General features: G+C 51.4%; 1 protein-coding gene across 1 annotated transcript in view; it reads left to right on the top strand.

Moving 5' to 3' along the window:
• The window catches only part of LOC135545084 (calsyntenin-2-like), a 496,007-nt gene that overhangs the window by 458,016 nt on the left and 21,315 nt on the right, over positions 1-16,676 (top strand). Inside the window, exon 12 of the mRNA XM_064972725.1 lies at positions 15,980-16,191. Within this exon, the coding sequence (XP_064828797.1) occupies positions 15,980-16,191 (212 nt within the window). The remainder of the gene's footprint in view (positions 1-15,979; positions 16,192-16,676) is intronic.

Raw genomic sequence — 16,676 nt, 5'->3', positions numbered from 1 at the left:
CTCTCCATCTTTCTCTGTCCTCCTTCTCCATCTCTCTCTCTGTCCTCCATCTCTCTCTGTCCACCCTCTCCATCTCTCTCTCTTCCGTCCCTCTCCATCTCTCTCTGTCCTCCTTCTCCATCTCTCTCTGCCCTCCCTCTCCATCTCTCTCTCTGTCCCACCTCTCCATTTCTCTCTGTCCTTCCTTTCCATCTCTCTCGCTGTCCTCCCTCTCCATCTCTCTCTGTCCTCCCTCTCCATTTCTCTCTTCCCTCCTTCATCTCTCTCTCTGTCCTCCCTCTCCATCTCTCTCTCTGTCATCCCTCTCCATCTCTTCTGTCCTCCCTCTCCATCTCTCTCTGTCCTCCCTCTCCATCTCTCTCTTCCCTCCCTCTCCATCTCTCTCTGTCCTCCTTCTCCATCTCTCTCTCTGTCCTCCCTCTCCATCTCTTCCCTCCCTCTCCATCTCTCTCTGTCCTCCATCTCTCTCTGTCCACCCTCTATCTCTCTCTTCCCTCCCTCTCAATCTCTCTCTGTCCTCCCTCTCCATCTCACTCTATCCTCCTTCTCCATCTCTCTCTGTCCTCCTTCTCCATCTCTCTCTGTCCTCCTTCTCCATCTCTCTCTGTCCTCCCTCTCCATATCTCCCTCTTCCCTCTCTCTCCATCTTTCTCTGTCCTCCTTCTCCATTTCTCTCTCTGTCCTCCATCTCTCTCTGTCCACTCTCTCCATCTCTCTCTCTTCCCTCCCTATCCATCTCTCTCTGTCCTCCTTCTCCATCTCTCACTCTGTCATCCCTCTCCATCTCTCTCTCTGTCCTCCCTTTCCATCTCTCTCTCTGTCCTCCCTCTCCATCTCTCTCTGTCCTCCTTCTCCATCTCTCTCTTCCCTCCTTCTTCATCTTTCTCTGTCCTCCCTCTCCATCTCTCTCTCTGTCATCCCTCTCCATCTCTCTCTGTCCTCCCTCTCCATCTCTCTCTGTCCTCCCTCTCCATCTCTCTCTTCCCTCCCTCTCCATCTCTCTCTGTCCTCCTTCTCCATCTCTCTCTCTGTCCTCCCTCTCCATCTCTCCCTCTTCCCTCCATCTCCATCTTTCTCTGTCCTCCTTCTCCATCTCTCTCTCTGTCCTCCCTCTCCATGTCTTCCCTCCCTCTCCATCTCTCTCTGTCCTCCTTCTCCATCTCTCTCTCTGTCCTCCCTCTCCATCTCTCCCTCTTCCCTCCATCTCCATCTTTCTCTGTCCTCCTTCTCCATCACTCTCTCTGTCCTCCCTCTCCATCTCTTCCCTCCCTCTCCATCTCTCTCTGTCCTCCATCTCTCTCTGTCCACCCTCTCCATCTCTCTCTTTCTGTCTTCCCTCTCCATCTCTCTCTTTCTGTCCTCCGTCCTCATCTCACTTATTCTGTCCTCCCTCTCCATCTCTCTCTTTATGTCCTCCCTCTTCATCTCTCTCTTTCTGTCCTCCCTCTCCATCTCTCTCTGTCCTCCTTCTACATCTCGCTCTCTCTCCTCCATTTCTCTGTCCACCCTCTCCTCTCTCTCTCTTCCGTCCCTCTCCATCTCTCTCCTCCGTCCCTCTCCATCTCTCTCTGTCCTCCTTCTCCATCTCTCAATGTCCTCCTTCTCCGTCTCTCTCTCTGTCCTCCCTCTCCATCTCTCTCTGTCCCACCTCTCCATTTCTCTCTGTCCTCCCTTTCCATCTCTCTCTCTGTCCTCCTTCTCCATCTCTCTATGTCCTCCTTCTCCATCTCTCTCTCTGTCCTCCCTCTCCATCTCTCTCTCTGTCCTCCCTCTCCATCTCTCTCTGTCCCCCCTTTACATCTCTCTCTCTGTCCTCCCTCTCCATCTCTCCCTGTCCTCCTTGTCACCCTCTCTCTCTGTCCTCCCTCTCCATATATCTCTCTGTCCTCCCTCTCCATCTCTCTCTGTCCTCCCTCTCCATCTCTCTCTGTCCTGACTCTCCATCTCTCTCTTTACTCCCTCTCCATCTCTCTCTGTCCTATCTCTCCATCTCTCTCTGTCCTCTCTCTATCTCTGTCTTCCCTCTCCATCTCTCTCTGTCCTCCATCTCCATCTCTCTCCTCCCTCTCTGTCTCTCTTTGTCCTTCGTCTCCGTCTCTCTCTGTCCTCCGTCTCCATCTCTATCTTTCTGTCCTCCGTCCCCATTGCTCTCTTTCTGTCCTCCCTCTACATCTCTCTGTTTGTCCTCCCTCTCCATCTCTCTCTGTCCTCCCTCTCCATCTCTCTCTGTCCTCCCTCTCTGTCTCTCTCTGTCCTCATCTCTATCTCTCTGTCCTCCTTCTCCCTCTCCATCTCTCTCTGTCCTCTGTCTCCATCTCCATCTCTTTCTTAGTCCTCACTCGCCATCTCTCTCTGTCCTCCCTCTCCGTCTCTCTCTGTCCTCCATCTCCATTTCTCTGTCTGTCCTCCGTCTCCATCTCTCTCTTTCTGTCCTCCGTCTCCATCTCTCTCTTTCTGTCCTCTCCTCTCCATCTCCCTCTTTCTGTCCTCCGTCTCCATCTCTCTCTCTCTGTCCTCCCTCTCCATCTCTCTCTTTCTGTCCTCCCTCTCCATCTCTCTCTTTCTGTCCTCCGTCTCCATCTCTCTCTTTCTGTTCTCTCTCTTTCTGTCCTCCCTCTCCATCTCTCTCTTTATGTCCTCCCTCTTCATCTCTCTCTTTCTGTCCTCCCTCTCCATCTCTCTCTGTCCTCCTTCTACATCTCGCTCTCTCTCCTCCATTTCTCTGTCCACCCTCTCCTCTCTCTCTCTTCCGTCCCTCTCCATCTCTCTCTGTCCTCCTTCTCCATCTCTCAATGTCCTCCTTCTCCATCTCTCTCTCTGTCCTCCCTCTCCATCTCTCTCTGTCCCACCTCTCCATTTCTCTCTGTCCTCCCTTTCCATCTCTCTCTGTCCTCCTTCTCCATCTCTCTATGTCCTCCTTCTCCATCTCTCTCTCTGTCCTCCCTCTCCATCTCTCTCTCTGTCCTCCCTCCTCCATCTCTCTCTGTCCCCCCTGTCCTTTACATCTCTCTCTCTGTCCTCCCTCTCCATCTCTCCCTGTCCTCCTTGTCACCCTCTCTCTCTGTCCTCCCTCTCCATATATCTCTCTGTCCTCCCTCTCCATCTCTCTCTGTCCTCCCTCTCCATCTCTCTCTGTCCTGACTCTCCATCTCTCTCTGTACTCCCTCTCCATCTCTCTCTGTCCTATCTCTCCATCTCTCTCTGTCCTCTCTCTATCTCTGTCTTCCCTCTCCATCTCTCTCTGTCCTCCATCTCCATCTCTCTCCTCCCTCTCTGTCTCTCTTTGTCCTTCGTCTCCGTCTCTCTCTGTCCTCCGTCTCCATCTCTATCTTTCTGTCCTCCGTCCCCATTGCTCTCTTTCTGTCCTCCCTCTACATCTCTCTGTTTGTCCTCCCTCTCCATCTCTCTCTGTCCTCCCTCTCCATCTCTCTCTGTCCTCCCTCTCTGTCTCTCTCTGTCCTCATCTCTATCTCTCTGTCCTCCTTCTCCCTCTCCATCTCTCTCTGTCCTCTGTCTCCATCTCCATCTCTTTCTTAGTCCTCACTCGCCATCTCTCTCTGTCCTCCCTCTCCGTCTCTCTCTGTCCTCCATCTCCATTTCTCTGTCTGTCCTCCGTCTCCATCTCTCTCTTTCTGTCCTCCGTCTCCATCTCTCTTTCTGTCCTCCCTCTCCATCTCCCTCTTTCTGTCCTCCGTCTCCATCTCTCTCTCTGTCCTCCCTCTCCATCTCTCTCTTCTGTCCTCCCTCTCCATCTCTCTCTTTCTGTCCTCCGTCTCCATCTCTCTCTTCTGTTCTCTCTGTCCTCCCTCTCCATCTCTCTCTTTCTGTCCTCCTCTCTAAATCTCTCTTTCTGTCCTCCATCTCCATCTCTCTCTTTCTGTCCTCCCTCTAAATCTCTCTTCTTCCTCCCTCTCCATCTCTCTTTCTGTCCTCCGTCTACTCATCTCTCTCTTTGTCCTCCGTCTCCATCTCTCTCTTTCTGTCCTCCCTCTAAATCTCTCTCTTTCCTCCCTCTCCATCTCTCTCTTTCTGTCCTCCCTCTCCATCTCTCTCTTTCTGTCCTCCCTCTCATCTCTCTCTTTCTGTCCTCCGTCTCCATCTCTCTCTTTCTGTCCTCCTCTCTAAATCTCTCTCTTTCTGTCCTCCATCTCCATCTCTCTCTTTCTGTCCTCCCTCTAAATCTCTCTCTTTCTTTCCTCCATCTCCATCGCTCTCTTTCTGTCCTCCGTCTCCATCTCTCTCTTTCTGTCCTCCCTCTCCATCTCTCTCTCTCTGTCCTCCCTCTCCATCTCTCTCTTTCTGTCCTCCCTCTCCATCTCTCTCTTTCTGTCCTCCGTCTCCATCTCTCTCTTTCTGTTCTCTCTCTTTCTGTCCTCCCTCTCCATCTCTCTCTTTATGTCCTCCCTCTTCATCTCTCTCTTTCTGTCCTCCCTCTCCATCTCTCTCTGTCCTCCTTCTACATCTCGCTCTCTCTCCTCCATTTCTCTGTCCACCCTCTCCTCTCTCTCTCTTCCGTCCCTCTCCATCTCTCTCTGTCCTCCTTCTCCATCTCTCAATGTCCTCCTTCTCCATCTCTCTCTCTGTCCTCCCTCTCCATCTCTCTCTGTCCCACCTCTCCATTTCTCTCTGTCCTCCCTTTCCATCTCTCTCTCTGTCCTCCTTCTCCATCTCTCTATGTCCTCCTTCTCCATCTCTCTCTCTGTCCTCCCTCTCCATCTCTCTCTCTGTCCTCCCTCTCCATCTCTCTCTGTCCCCCCTTTACATCTCTCTCTCTGTCCTCCCTCTCCATCTCTCCCTGTCCTCCTTGTCACCCTCTCTCTCTGTCCTCCCTCTCCATATATCTCTCTGTCCTCCCTCTCCATCTCTCTCTGTCCTCCCTCTCCATCTCTCTCTGTCCTGACTCTCCATCTCTCTCTGTACTCCCTCTCCATCTCTCTCTGTCCTATCTCTCCATCTCTCTCTGTCCTCTCTCTATCTCTGTCTTCCCTCTCCATCTCTCTCTGTCCTCCATCTCCATCTCTCTCCTCCCTCTCTGTCTCTCTTTGTCCTTCGTCTCCGTCTCTCTCTGTCCTCCGTCTCCATCTCTATCTTTCTGTCCTCCGTCCCCATTGCTCTCTTTCTGTCCTCCCTCTACATCTCTCTGTTTGTCCTCCCTCTCCATCTCTCTCTGTCCTCCCTCTCCATCTCTCTCTGTCCTCCCTCTCTGTCTCTCTCTGTCCTCATCTCTATCTCTCTGTCCTCCTTCTCCCTCTCCATCTCTCTCTGTCCTCTGTCTCCATCTCCATCTCTTTCTTAGTCCTCACTCGCCATCTCTCTCTGTCCTCCCTCTCCGTCTCTCTCTGTCCTCCATCTCCATTTCTCTGTCTGTCCTCCGTCTCCATCTCTCTCTTTCTGTCCTCCGTCTCCATCTCTCTCTTTCTGTCCTCCCTCTCCATCTCCCTCTTTCTGTCCTCCGTCTCCATCTCTCTCTCTCTGTCCTCCCTCTCCATCTCTCTCTTTCTGTCCTCCCTCTCCATCTCTCTCTTTCTGTCCTCCGTCTCCATCTCTCTCTTTCTGTTCTCTCTCTTTCTGTCCTCCCTCTCCATCTCTCTCTTTATGTCCTCCCTCTTCATCTCTCTCTTTCTGTCCTCCCTCTCCATCTCTCTCTGTCCTCCTTCTACATCTCGCTCTCTCTCCTCCATTTCTCTGTCCACCCTCTCCTCTCTCTCTCTTCCGTCCCTCTCCATCTCTCTCTGTCCTCCTTCTCCATCTCTCAATGTCCTCCTTCTCCGTCTCTCTCTCTGTCCTCCCTCTCCATCTCTCTCTGTCCTCCCTCTCCATCTCTCTCTGTCCTGACTCTCCATCTCTCTCTGTCCTGACTCTCCATCTCTCTCTGTACTCCCTCTCCATCTCTCTCTCTGTCCTCCCTCTCCATCTCTCTCTGTCCCCCCTTTACATCTCTCTCTCTGTCCTCCCTCTCCATCTCTCCCTGTCCTCCTTGTCACCCTCTCTCTCTGTCCTCCCTCTCCATATATCTCTCTGTCCTCCCTCTCCATCTCTCTCTGTCCTCCCTCTCCATCTCTCTCTGTCCTGACTCTCCATCTCTCTCTGTACTCCCTCTCCATCTCTCTCTGTCCTATCTCTCCATCTCTCTCTGTCCTCTCTCTATCTCTGTCTTCCCTCTCCATCTCTCTCTGTCCTCCATCTCCATCTCTCTCCTCCCTCTCTGTCTCTCTTTGTCCTTCGTCTCCGTCTCTCTCTGTCCTCCGTCTCCATCTCTATCTTTCTGTCCTCCGTCCCCATTGCTCTCTTTCTGTCCTCCCTCTACATCTCTCTGTTTGTCCTCCCTCTCCATCTCTCTCTGTCCTCCCTCTCCATCTCTCTCTGTCCTCCCTCTCTGTCTCTCTCTGTCCTCATCTCTATCTCTCTGTCCTCCTTCTCCCTCTCCATCTCTCTCTGTCCTCTGTCTCCATCTCCATCTCTTTCTTAGTCCTCACTCGCCATCTCTCTCTGTCCTCCCTCTCCGTCTCTCTCTGTCCTCCATCTCCATTTCTCTGTCTGTCCTCCGTCTCCATCTCTCTCTTTCTGTCCTCCGTCTCCATCTCTCTCTTTCTGTCCTCCCTCTCCATCTCCCTCTTTCTGTCCTCCGTCTCCATCTCTCTCTCTGTCCTCCCTCTCCATCTCTCTTTCTGTCCTCCCTCTCCATCTCTCTTTCTGTCCTCCGTCTCCATCTCTCTTTCTGTTCTCTCTCTTTCTGTCCTCCCTCTCCATCTCTCTCTTTCTGTCCTCCTCTCTAAATCTCTCTCTTTCTGTCCTCCATCTCCATCTCTCTCTTTCTGTCCTCCCTCTAAATCTCTCTCTTTCTTTCCTCCCTCTCCATCTCTCTCTTTCTGTCCTCCCTCTCATCTCTCTCTTTCTGTCCTCCGTCTCCATCTCTCTCTTTCTGTCCTCCGTCTCATCTCTCTCTTTCTGTCCTCCCTCTAAATCTCTCTCTTTCTGTCCTCCATCTCCATCTCTCTCTTTCTGTCCTCCCTCTAAATCTCTCTCTTTCTTTCCTCCCTCTCCATCTCTCTCTTTCTTTCCTCCCTCTCCATCTCTCTCTTTCTTTACTCCCTCTCCATCTCTCTCGTTCTGTCCTCCGTCTCCATCTCTCTCTTTCTGTCCTCCCTCTCCATCTCTCTCTTTCTGTCATCCCTCTTCATCTCTCTCTTTCTGTCCTCCCTCTTCATCTCTCTCTTTCTGTCCTCCCTCTTCATCTCTCTCTTTCTGTCCTCCGTCTCCATCTCTCTCTTTCTGTCCTCCCTCTCCATCTCCCTCTTTCTGTCCTCCGTCTCCATCTCTCTCTCTCTGTCCTCCTTCTCCATCTCTCTCTTTCTGTCCTCCCTCTCCATCTCTCTCTTTCTGTCCTCCCTCTCCAACTCTCTCTTTCTGTCCTCCATCTCCATCGCTCTCTTTCTGTCCTCCGTCTCCATCTCTCTCTTTCTGTCCTCCGTCTCCATCTCTCTCTTTCTGTCCTCCCTCTCCACCTCTCTCTTTCTGTCCTCCCTCTTCATCTCTCTCTTTCTGTCCTCCCTCTTCATCTCTCTCTTCCCTCCCTCTCCATCTCTCTCTGTCCTCCTTCTCCATCTCTCTCTGTCCTCCCTCTCCATCTCTTCCCTCCCTCTCCATCTCTCTCTGTCCTCCATCTCTCTCTGTCCACCCTCTATCTCTCTCTTCCCTCCCTCTCAATCTCTCTCTGTCCTCCCTCTCCATCTCACTCTATCCTCCTTCTCCATCTCTCTCTGTCCTCCTTCTCCATCTCTCTCTGTCCTCCTTCTCCATCTCTCTCTGTCCTCCCTCTCCATATCTCCCTCTTCCCTCTCTCTCCATCTTTCTCTGTCCTCCTTCTCCATTTCTCTCTCTGTCCTCCATCTCTCCCTGTCCACTCTCTCCATCTCTCTCTTCCTCCCTATCCATCTCTCTCTGTCCTCCTTCTCCATCTCTCTCTGTCATCCCTCTCCATCTCTCTCTGTCCTCCCTCTCCATCTCTCTCTCTGTCCTCCCTCTCCATCTCTCTCTGTCCTCCTTCTCCATCTCTCTCTTCCCTCCTTCTTCATCTTTCTCTGTCCTCCCTCTCCATCTCTCTCTCTGTCATCCCTCTCCATCTCTCTCTGTCCTCCCTCTCCATCTCTCTCTGTCCTCCCTCTCCATCTCTCTCTTCCCTCCCTCTCCATCTCTCTCTGTCCTCCCTCCTCCATCTCTCTCTGTCCTCCCTCTCCATCTCTCCCTCTTCCCTCCATCTCCATCTTTCTCTGTCCTCCTTCTCCATCTCTCTCTCTGTCCTCCCTCTCCATGTCTTCCCTCCCTCTCCATCTCTCTCTGTCCTCCTTCTCCATCTCTCTCTCTGTCCTCCCTCTCCATCTCTCCCTCTTCCCTCCATCTCCATCTTTCTCTGTCCTCCTTCTCCATCACTCTCTCTGTCCTCCCTCTCCATCTCTTCCCTCCCTCTCCATCTTTCTCTGTCCTCCATCTCTCTCTGTCCACCCTCTCCATCTCTCTCTTTCTGTCTTCCCTCTCCATCTCTCTCTTTCTGTCCTCCGTCTCCATCTCACTTATTCTGTCCTCCCTCTCCATCTCTCTCTTTATGTCCTCCCTCTTCATCTCTCTCTTTCTGTCCTCCCTCTCCATCTCTCTCTGTCCTCCTTCTACATCTCGCTCTCTCTCCTCCATTTCTCTGTCCACCCTCTCCTCTCTCTCTCTTCCGTCCCTCTCCATCTCTCTCTGTCCTCCTTCTCCATCTCTCAATGTCCTCCTTCTCCGTCTCTCTCTCGGTCCTCCCTCTCCATCTCTCTCTGTCCCACCTCTCCATTTCTCTCTGTCCTCCCTTTCCATCTCTCTCTCTGTCCTCCTTCTCCATCTCTCTATGTCCTCCTTCTCCATCTCTCTCTCTGTCCTCCCTCTCCATCTCTCTCTCTGTCCTCCCTCTCCATCTCTCTCTGTCCCCCCTTTACATCTCTCTCTGTCCTCCCTCTCCATCTCTCCCTGTCCTCCTTGTCACCCTCTCTCTCTGTCCTCCCTCTCCATATATCTCTCTGTCCTCCCTCTCCATCTCTCTCTGTCCTGACTCTCCATCTCTCTCTGTCCTGACTCTCCATCTCTCTCTGTACTCCCTCTCCATCTCTCTCTGTCCTATCTCTCCATCTCTCTCTGTCCTCTCTCTATCTCTGTCTTCCCTCTCCATCTCTCTCTGTCCTCCATCTCCATCTCTCTCCTCCCTCTCTGTCTCTCTTTGTCCTTCGTCTCCGTCTCTCTCTGTCCTCCGTCTCCATCTCTATCTTTCTGTCCTCCGTCCCCATTGCTCTCTTTCTGTCCTCCCTCTACATCTCTCTGTTTGTCCTCCCTCTCCATCTCTCTCTGTCCTCCCTCTCCATCTCTGTCCTCCTCTCTGTCTCTCTCTGTCCTCATCTCTATCTCTCTGTCCTCCTTCTCCCTCTCCATCTCTCTCTGTCCTCTGTCTCCATCTCCATCTCTTTCTTAGTCCTCGCCACTCTGTCCCATCTCTCTCTGTCCTCCATCTCCATTTCTCTGTCTGTCCTCCGTCTCCATCTCTCTCTTTCTGTCCTCCGTCTCCATCTCTCTCTTTCTGTCCTCCCTCTCCATCTCCCTCTTTCTGTCCTCCGTCTCCATCTCTCTCTCTCTGTCCTCCCTCTCCATCTCTCTCTTTCTGTCCTCCCTCTCCATCTCTCTCTTTCTGTCCTCCGTCTCCATCTCTCTCTTTCTGTTCTCTCTCTTTCTGTCCTCCCTCTCCATCTCTCTCTTTCTGTCCTCCTCTCTAAATCTCTCTCTTTCTGTCCTCCATCTCCATCTCTCTCTTTCTGTCCTCCCTCTAAATCTCTCTCTTTCTTTCCTCCCTCTCCATCTCTCTCTTTCTGTCCTCCGTCTACATCTCTCTTTTTGTCCTCCGTCTCCATCTCTCTCTTTCTGTCCTCCCTCTAAATCTCTCTCTTTCTTTCCTCCCTCTCCATCTCTCTCTTTCTGTCCTCCCTCTCCATCTCTCTCTTTCTGTCCTCCCTCTCATCTCTCTCTTTCTGTCCTCCCTCTCATCTCTCTCTTTCTGTCCTCCGTCTCCATCTCTCTCTTTCTGTCCTCCGTCTCATCTCTCTCTTTCTGTCCTCCCTCTAAATCTCTCTCTTTCTGTCCTCCATCTCCATCTCTCTCTTTCTGTCCTCCCTCTAAATCTCTTTCTTTCCTCCTTCTCCATCTCTCTCTTTCTGTCCTCCCTCCATCTCTCTCTTTTTATCCTCCGTCTCCATCTCTCTCTTTCTGTCCTCCCTCTAAATCTCTCTTTCTTTCCTCCCTCTCCATCTCTCTCTTTCTTTCCTCCCTCTCCATCTCTCTCTTTCTTTACTCCCTCTCCATCTCTCTCATTCTGTCCTCCGTCTCCATCTCTCTCTTTCTGTCCTCCCTCTCCATCTCTCTCTTTCTGTCATCCCTCTTCATCTCTCTCTTTCTGTCCTCCCTCTTCATCTCTCTCTTTCTGTCCTCCCTCTCCGTCTCCATCTCTCTCTTTCTGTCCTCCGTCTCCATCTCTCTCTTTCTGTCCTCCCTCTCCATCTCCCTCTTTCTGTCCTCCGTCTCCATCTCTCTCTCTCTGTCCTCCTTCTCCATCTCTCTCTTTCTGTCCTCCCTCTCCATCTCTCTCTCTGTCCTCCCTCTCCATCTCTCTCTTTCTGTCCTCCATCTCCATCGCTCTCTTTCTGTCCTCCGTCTCCATCTCTCTCTTTCTGTCCTCCGTCTCCATCTCTCTCTTTCTGTCCTCCCTCTCCACCTCTCTCTTTCTGTCCTCCCTCTTCATCTCTCTCTTTCTGTCCTCCCTCTTCATCTCTCTCTTTCTGTCCTCCCTCTCCGTCTCTCTCTTTCTGTCCTCCCTCTCCGTCTCTCTCTTTCTGTCCTCCGTCTCTCTCTTTCTGTCCTCCGTCTCTCTCTTTCTGTCCTCCGTCTCCGTCTCTCTCTTTCTGTCCTCCGTGTCTCTCTTTCTGTCCTCCGTCTCTCTCTTTCTGTCCTCCCTCTCCGTCTCTCTCTTTCTGTCCTCCCTCTCCATCTGTCTCTTTCTGTCCTCCCTCTCCATCTCTCTCTTTCTGTCCTCCCTCTCCATCTCTCTCTTAATGGGATATTTCTCCTTTCTTCTCTCTTTTTTCTCCTGAGTTCTCCTCACTCTTTTGTCTTCTCACTCCGTTCTCCCCGTCTTCCTCTCATCTTCCTGTGATCTGTGAGTGTAAACTAGTCTCAACACCTTCTCACTGTCAACACACAACAACAGCACAACTCATTAGAGTACATCTCATACTCACTCATGTAGCTAGTTAGCTACACCCTCTCCTCCTCTTCCTCTTTCTCTCCCCTCTTCACTTCTTTTGTTCTTTAATCCACCACTCTTTCTGTTCCACATCACCTCCTGGGGCAAGTTTTTACATTTTCATGTTATTTATTAATAATTCCGTCTGGGTTTTGCCAGAGGACAGTGAGAGAGAGAGAGACAGAGCGTGGCTGGATGGTATTGTATAACAGCCATCCCTGGCGGGTTGTGTTGAATATTCATTGCAGGTTTAAATATGTGCAGCCCCCCACAGCTCAGCCCTGGAGGGGTGTACTCCGCCCCCCTATTGGGTTCGACGCAGGGCTGCGGGCCCATCCCTTCAGCTAGCCTAGCAAGGAAGGGGGGCAGGAAGAGGAGGGGTCGACTGGGCTGCAGGCACACCAATTAGAAATGAGTACATTATGCTAACTATGCTTAAGATTGTGTATTTCTCGATGTGGTTTAATAAAGTTTTCTGGTTGTGTGTAGGCGGGTGGCTGGGGCTGTGGTGAGCAGTCTATCCAGTGGTCTGCACTGCCTGTGAACCTTGTTACGATCCAGCTGTGGCTCACAAAGAGAGGGTCTGGTAGTCGTCTTAGACAAGCTTTGACAGCAATAATGTGTAAATCAGCAGGCATTGATGAATGTGTACAGAATTCATTTAAAACAATATCCAGTAAACAAGCCTGCAGAGCAGACTGTCTATTAGGCCACAGCCAAAACACAAGATCTGCTATTTGCTGGAAATTTCCCCGCAAGTGGCATCATTGTAAACAAATAAATAGAGTCGTTCATTAATTCCTTAAAATACACTCAAGCGTGTTTTCAATTTAATAATGCAATTACTGCAACCATCAGGAACAAGTAACTAGTGTTAATCTATGCAGGGCCTTTATTCTACCTTGTCACATTTTCTTTAATTCATTTGGCTCGGGTCCAAGTACTCACCGTGGCCCACCCATGCTAAGTCTCCATGCTCCACTGTCTCTGCCTCCTCTCCACAACAATACCCTGCTGCTCCACTGTCTCCTCTCCACAACAATACCATGCCGCTCCACTGTCTCTGCCTCCTCTCCACAACAATACCCTGCTGCTCCACTGTCTCCTCTCCACAACAATACCATGCCGCTCCACTGTCTCTGCCTGCTCTCCACAACAATACCCTGCTGCTCCACTGTCTACTCTCCACAACAATACCCTGCTGCTCCACTGTCTCCTCTCCACAACAATACCCTGCCGCTCCACAGTCTCTGGCCCCTCTCTAAGACAATACCCTGCTGCTCCACTGTCTCTGCCTCCTCTCTACAACAATACCCTGCCGCTCCACTGTCTCTGGCCCCTCTCTACAACAATACCCTGCCACTCCACTGTCTCTGCCTTCTCTCCACAACAATACCCTGCCGCTCCACTGTGTCTGCATCCTCTCCACAACAATACCATGCTGCTCCACTGTCTGCCTCCTCTCCACAACAATACCATGCTGCTCCACTGTCTGCCTCCTCTCCACAACAATACCATGCTGCTCCACTGTCTGCCTCCTCTCCACAACAATACCATGCTGCTCCACTGTGTCTGCCTCCTCTCCACAACAATACCATGCTGCTCCACTGTCTGCCTCCTCTCCACAACAATATCATGCTGCTCCACTGTCTGCCTCCTCTCCACAACAATACCATGCTGCTTCACTGTATGCCTCCTCTCCACAACAATACCATGCTGCTCCACTGTCTGCCTCCTCTCCACAACAATACCCTGCTGCTCCACTGTCTGCCTCCTCTCCACAACAATACCATGCTGCTCCACTGTCTGCCTCCTCTCCACAACAATACCATGCTGCTCCACTGTCTGCCTCCTCTCCACAACAATACCCTGCTGCTCCACTGTCTGCCTCCTCTGCACAACAATACCATGCTGCTCCACTGTCTGCCTCCTCTGCACAACAATACCATGCTGCTCCACTGTCTGCCTCCTCTCCACAACAATACCCTGCTGCTCCACTGTCTGCCTCCTCTCCACAACAATACCCTGCTGCTCCACTGTCTGCCTCCTCTGCACAACAATACCATGCTGCTCCACTGTCTGCCTCCTCTCCACAACAATACCATGCTGCTCCACTGTGTCTGCCTCCTCTCCACAACAATACCATGCTGCTCCACTGTGTCTGCCTCCTCTCCACAACAATACCATGCTGCTCCACTGTGTCTGCCTCCTCTGCACAACAATACCATGCTGCTCCACTGTCTGCCTCCTCTGCACAACAATACCATGCTGCTCCACTGTCTGCCTCCTCTCCACAACAATACCCTGCTGCTCCACTGTCTGCCTCCTCTGCACAACAATACCATGCTGCTCCACTGTGTCTGCCTCCTCTCCACAACAATACCATGCTGCTCCACTGTGTCTGCCTCCTCTCCACAACAATACCATGCTGCTCCACTGTGTCTGCCTCCTCTGCACAACAATACCATGCTGCTCCACTGTCTGCCTCCTCTGCACAACAATACCATGCTGCTCCACTGTCTGCCTCCTCTCCACAACAATACCCTGCTGCTCCACTGTCTGCCTCCTCTGCACAACAATACCATGCTGCTCCACTGTGTCTGCCTCCTCTCCACAACAATACCATGCTGCTCCACTGTGTCTGCCTCCTCTCCACAACAATACCATGCTGCTCCACTGTGTCTGCCTCCTCTGCACAACAATACCATGCTGCTCCACTGTCTGCCTCCTCTCCACAACAATACCCTGCTGCTCCACTGTCTGCCTCCTCTGCACAACAATACCATGCTGCTCCACTGTGTCTGCCTCCTCTCCACAACAATACCATGCTGCTCCACTGTGTCTGCCTCCTCTCCACAACAATACCATGCTGCTCCACTGTGTCTGCCTCCTCTGCACAACAATACCATGCTGCTCCACTGTCTGCCTCCTCTGCACAACAATACCATGCTGCTCCACTGTCTGCCTCCTCTCCACAACAATACCCTGCTGCTCCACTGTCTGCCTCCTCTGCACAACAATACCATGCTGCTCCACTGTGTCTGCCTCCTCTCCACAACAATACCATGCTGCTCCACTGTGTCTGCCTCCTCTCCACAACAATACCATGCTGCTCCACTGTGTCTGCCTCCTCTGCACAACAATACCATGCTGCTCCACTGTCTGCCTCCTCTGCACAACAATACCATGCTGCTCCACTGTCTGCCTCCTCTCCACAACAATACCCTGCTGCTCCACTGTCTGCCTCCTCTGCACAACAATACCATGCTGCTCCACTGTGTCTGCCTCCTCTCCACAACAATACCATGCTGCTCCACTGTGTCTGCCTCCTCTCCACAACAATACCATGCTGCTCCACTGTGTCTGCCTCCTCTGCACAACAATACCATGCTGCTCCACTGTCTGCCTCCTCTGCACAACAATACCATGCTGCTCCACTGTCTGCCTCCTCTCCACAACAATACCATGCTGCTCCACTGTGTCTGCCTCCTCTCCACAACAATACCCTGCTGCTCCACTGTCTGCCTCCTCTGCACAACAATACCATGCAGCTCCACTGTCTGCCTCCTCTGCACAACAATACCATGCAGCTCCACTGTCTGCCTCCTCTGCACAACAATACCCTGCTGCTCCACTGTGTCTGCCTCCTCTCCACAACAATCCCCTGCTGAGGAGGGGAAAGACACAACATGCGGCTCAATGCTTAAGAGAAAAAGGGAGAGTAGACTATACCACGCTTGACTGAAAACACCAGAAAAGGGGAAATATGGTTCTGCAACCCCTGTGTATTAGTGCTATGTGATGAAGTTTACAGCGGTGTTTAGGCATGAAATAAAACATGAAATAGTCTAGCAGCAAACTGGTGTGATGGGTAATCACAGGTAATTATGAACGAGTCAGAGCCTCCTTATGCAAAGCTCAAACAGAACAAAGAGCTGTTGTCGTGCAACATTTTTTTTTCTTCCCTCTCCCATTCCCAGACATTGACAGATGTTCATCTCCCTCCTCTGTAACTAGATGTATGTGAAAAACATCCCTCTACTTGCTACAAGCTTTCACAGCTCTCTCTCCTCCTCCCTTTCTCTCTCTATCTCTGTATCTCTCTGTCTCCCTCTATCTCTGTATCTCTCACTGTATATCTCTCTCTCTCCTCAGCCTCCCTTTCTCTGTCTCCCTCTGTCTCTCTCTCTCCTCAGCCTCTCTCTCTCTCTCTCTCTCTCTCTCTCTCTCTCTCTCTCTCTCTCTCTCTCTCTCTCTCTCTCTCTCTCTCTCCTCAGCCTCTCTCTCTCTCTCTCTCTCTCTCTCTCGTTGATTGATGTCTAGTCTGTATTGTTTATGCAGTATGTGTCAGATTGTTTTTTGCATGTCTATGTCAGATATCTGCATCACTGTCTGTGTGTCGTTGCTCTCTGGGAGTCTGTCTCAGTCCGGTCAGCCTCACCACCCCTCAGTGTACTTCGGGAGGCTTATTTAAACTTCCAAGTTTGCTGATTCCTGGAATTAACCCACACACACATTCTCAAAGTATCTAAGCATTCTAAGGGCACAATGGCTCTGATATTTCACACTTACCTAAAGTGATACCCAGGCAAACATACTGAAACATGCAGTACATTCACATGCAATTTAATCAGATTCAACCCTTCCCTTCCCTCCATCTCCAAGATGTTTTGGGGAGGACACGTGTATCTCCATCCCGGACATCGATGCAGTGGTGATGGTGCTGCAGCCCAGTGAACCCAGGATCACCATAGCTGGGGTGGACAGACTGACCAGGCCAGCAGCTGACCTCAGAGGACCAGCCGGACTCACTCTGTTCCAGGACCTTCACATCATCAGTACTGTCACCAAGGGAGACACAGCCTCACACCATACAGGTACACGGTACAGGCATAGAGGTGTGTGTGTGTGTGTGTGTGTGTGAGAGAGAGAGAGAGAGAGAGGTAGAGAAATGGATAGACACTGGGTGCAAACCAGAGCGACAGAGAGAGATCAATAGACAGAGTACAGCAGAGGGGTAATGATGATATGGTCCGAAAGGGGACAGAACCCCTAAACTATTTGATTAAACTCTGGAGTGTACAACATCTTCTCTTATTACAGAATTTCATCAACTCCTCTCTACACAAACACACACACACACACCATTAGCCACACACTCCTAGTCACAGAAGACTTGGTTAATCTATAGCTTCCAGCTGTGGTATCCATTTCAGAGGCAGAACATGATGAGGAAAGAGAGAGTCTGAGTCCTGAAAGCGATGCAGGGTTTTTTTCCAACTCCCTGGCAATGGAGCGAGTGAAATCTCTGGTTATCGCTGTCTAATTGGCAGCTAAAGCGTCAAGTCTGAGTCAGAGCTGT

Source organism: Oncorhynchus masou, chromosome 9 (genome assembly GCF_036934945.1).
Source record: "Oncorhynchus masou masou isolate Uvic2021 chromosome 9, UVic_Omas_1.1, whole genome shotgun sequence".
In the NCBI taxonomy this organism is placed as follows: Eukaryota; Metazoa; Chordata; class Actinopteri; order Salmoniformes; family Salmonidae; genus Oncorhynchus; species Oncorhynchus masou.
This window is presented reverse-complemented; position numbering and strand designations above follow the sequence as displayed.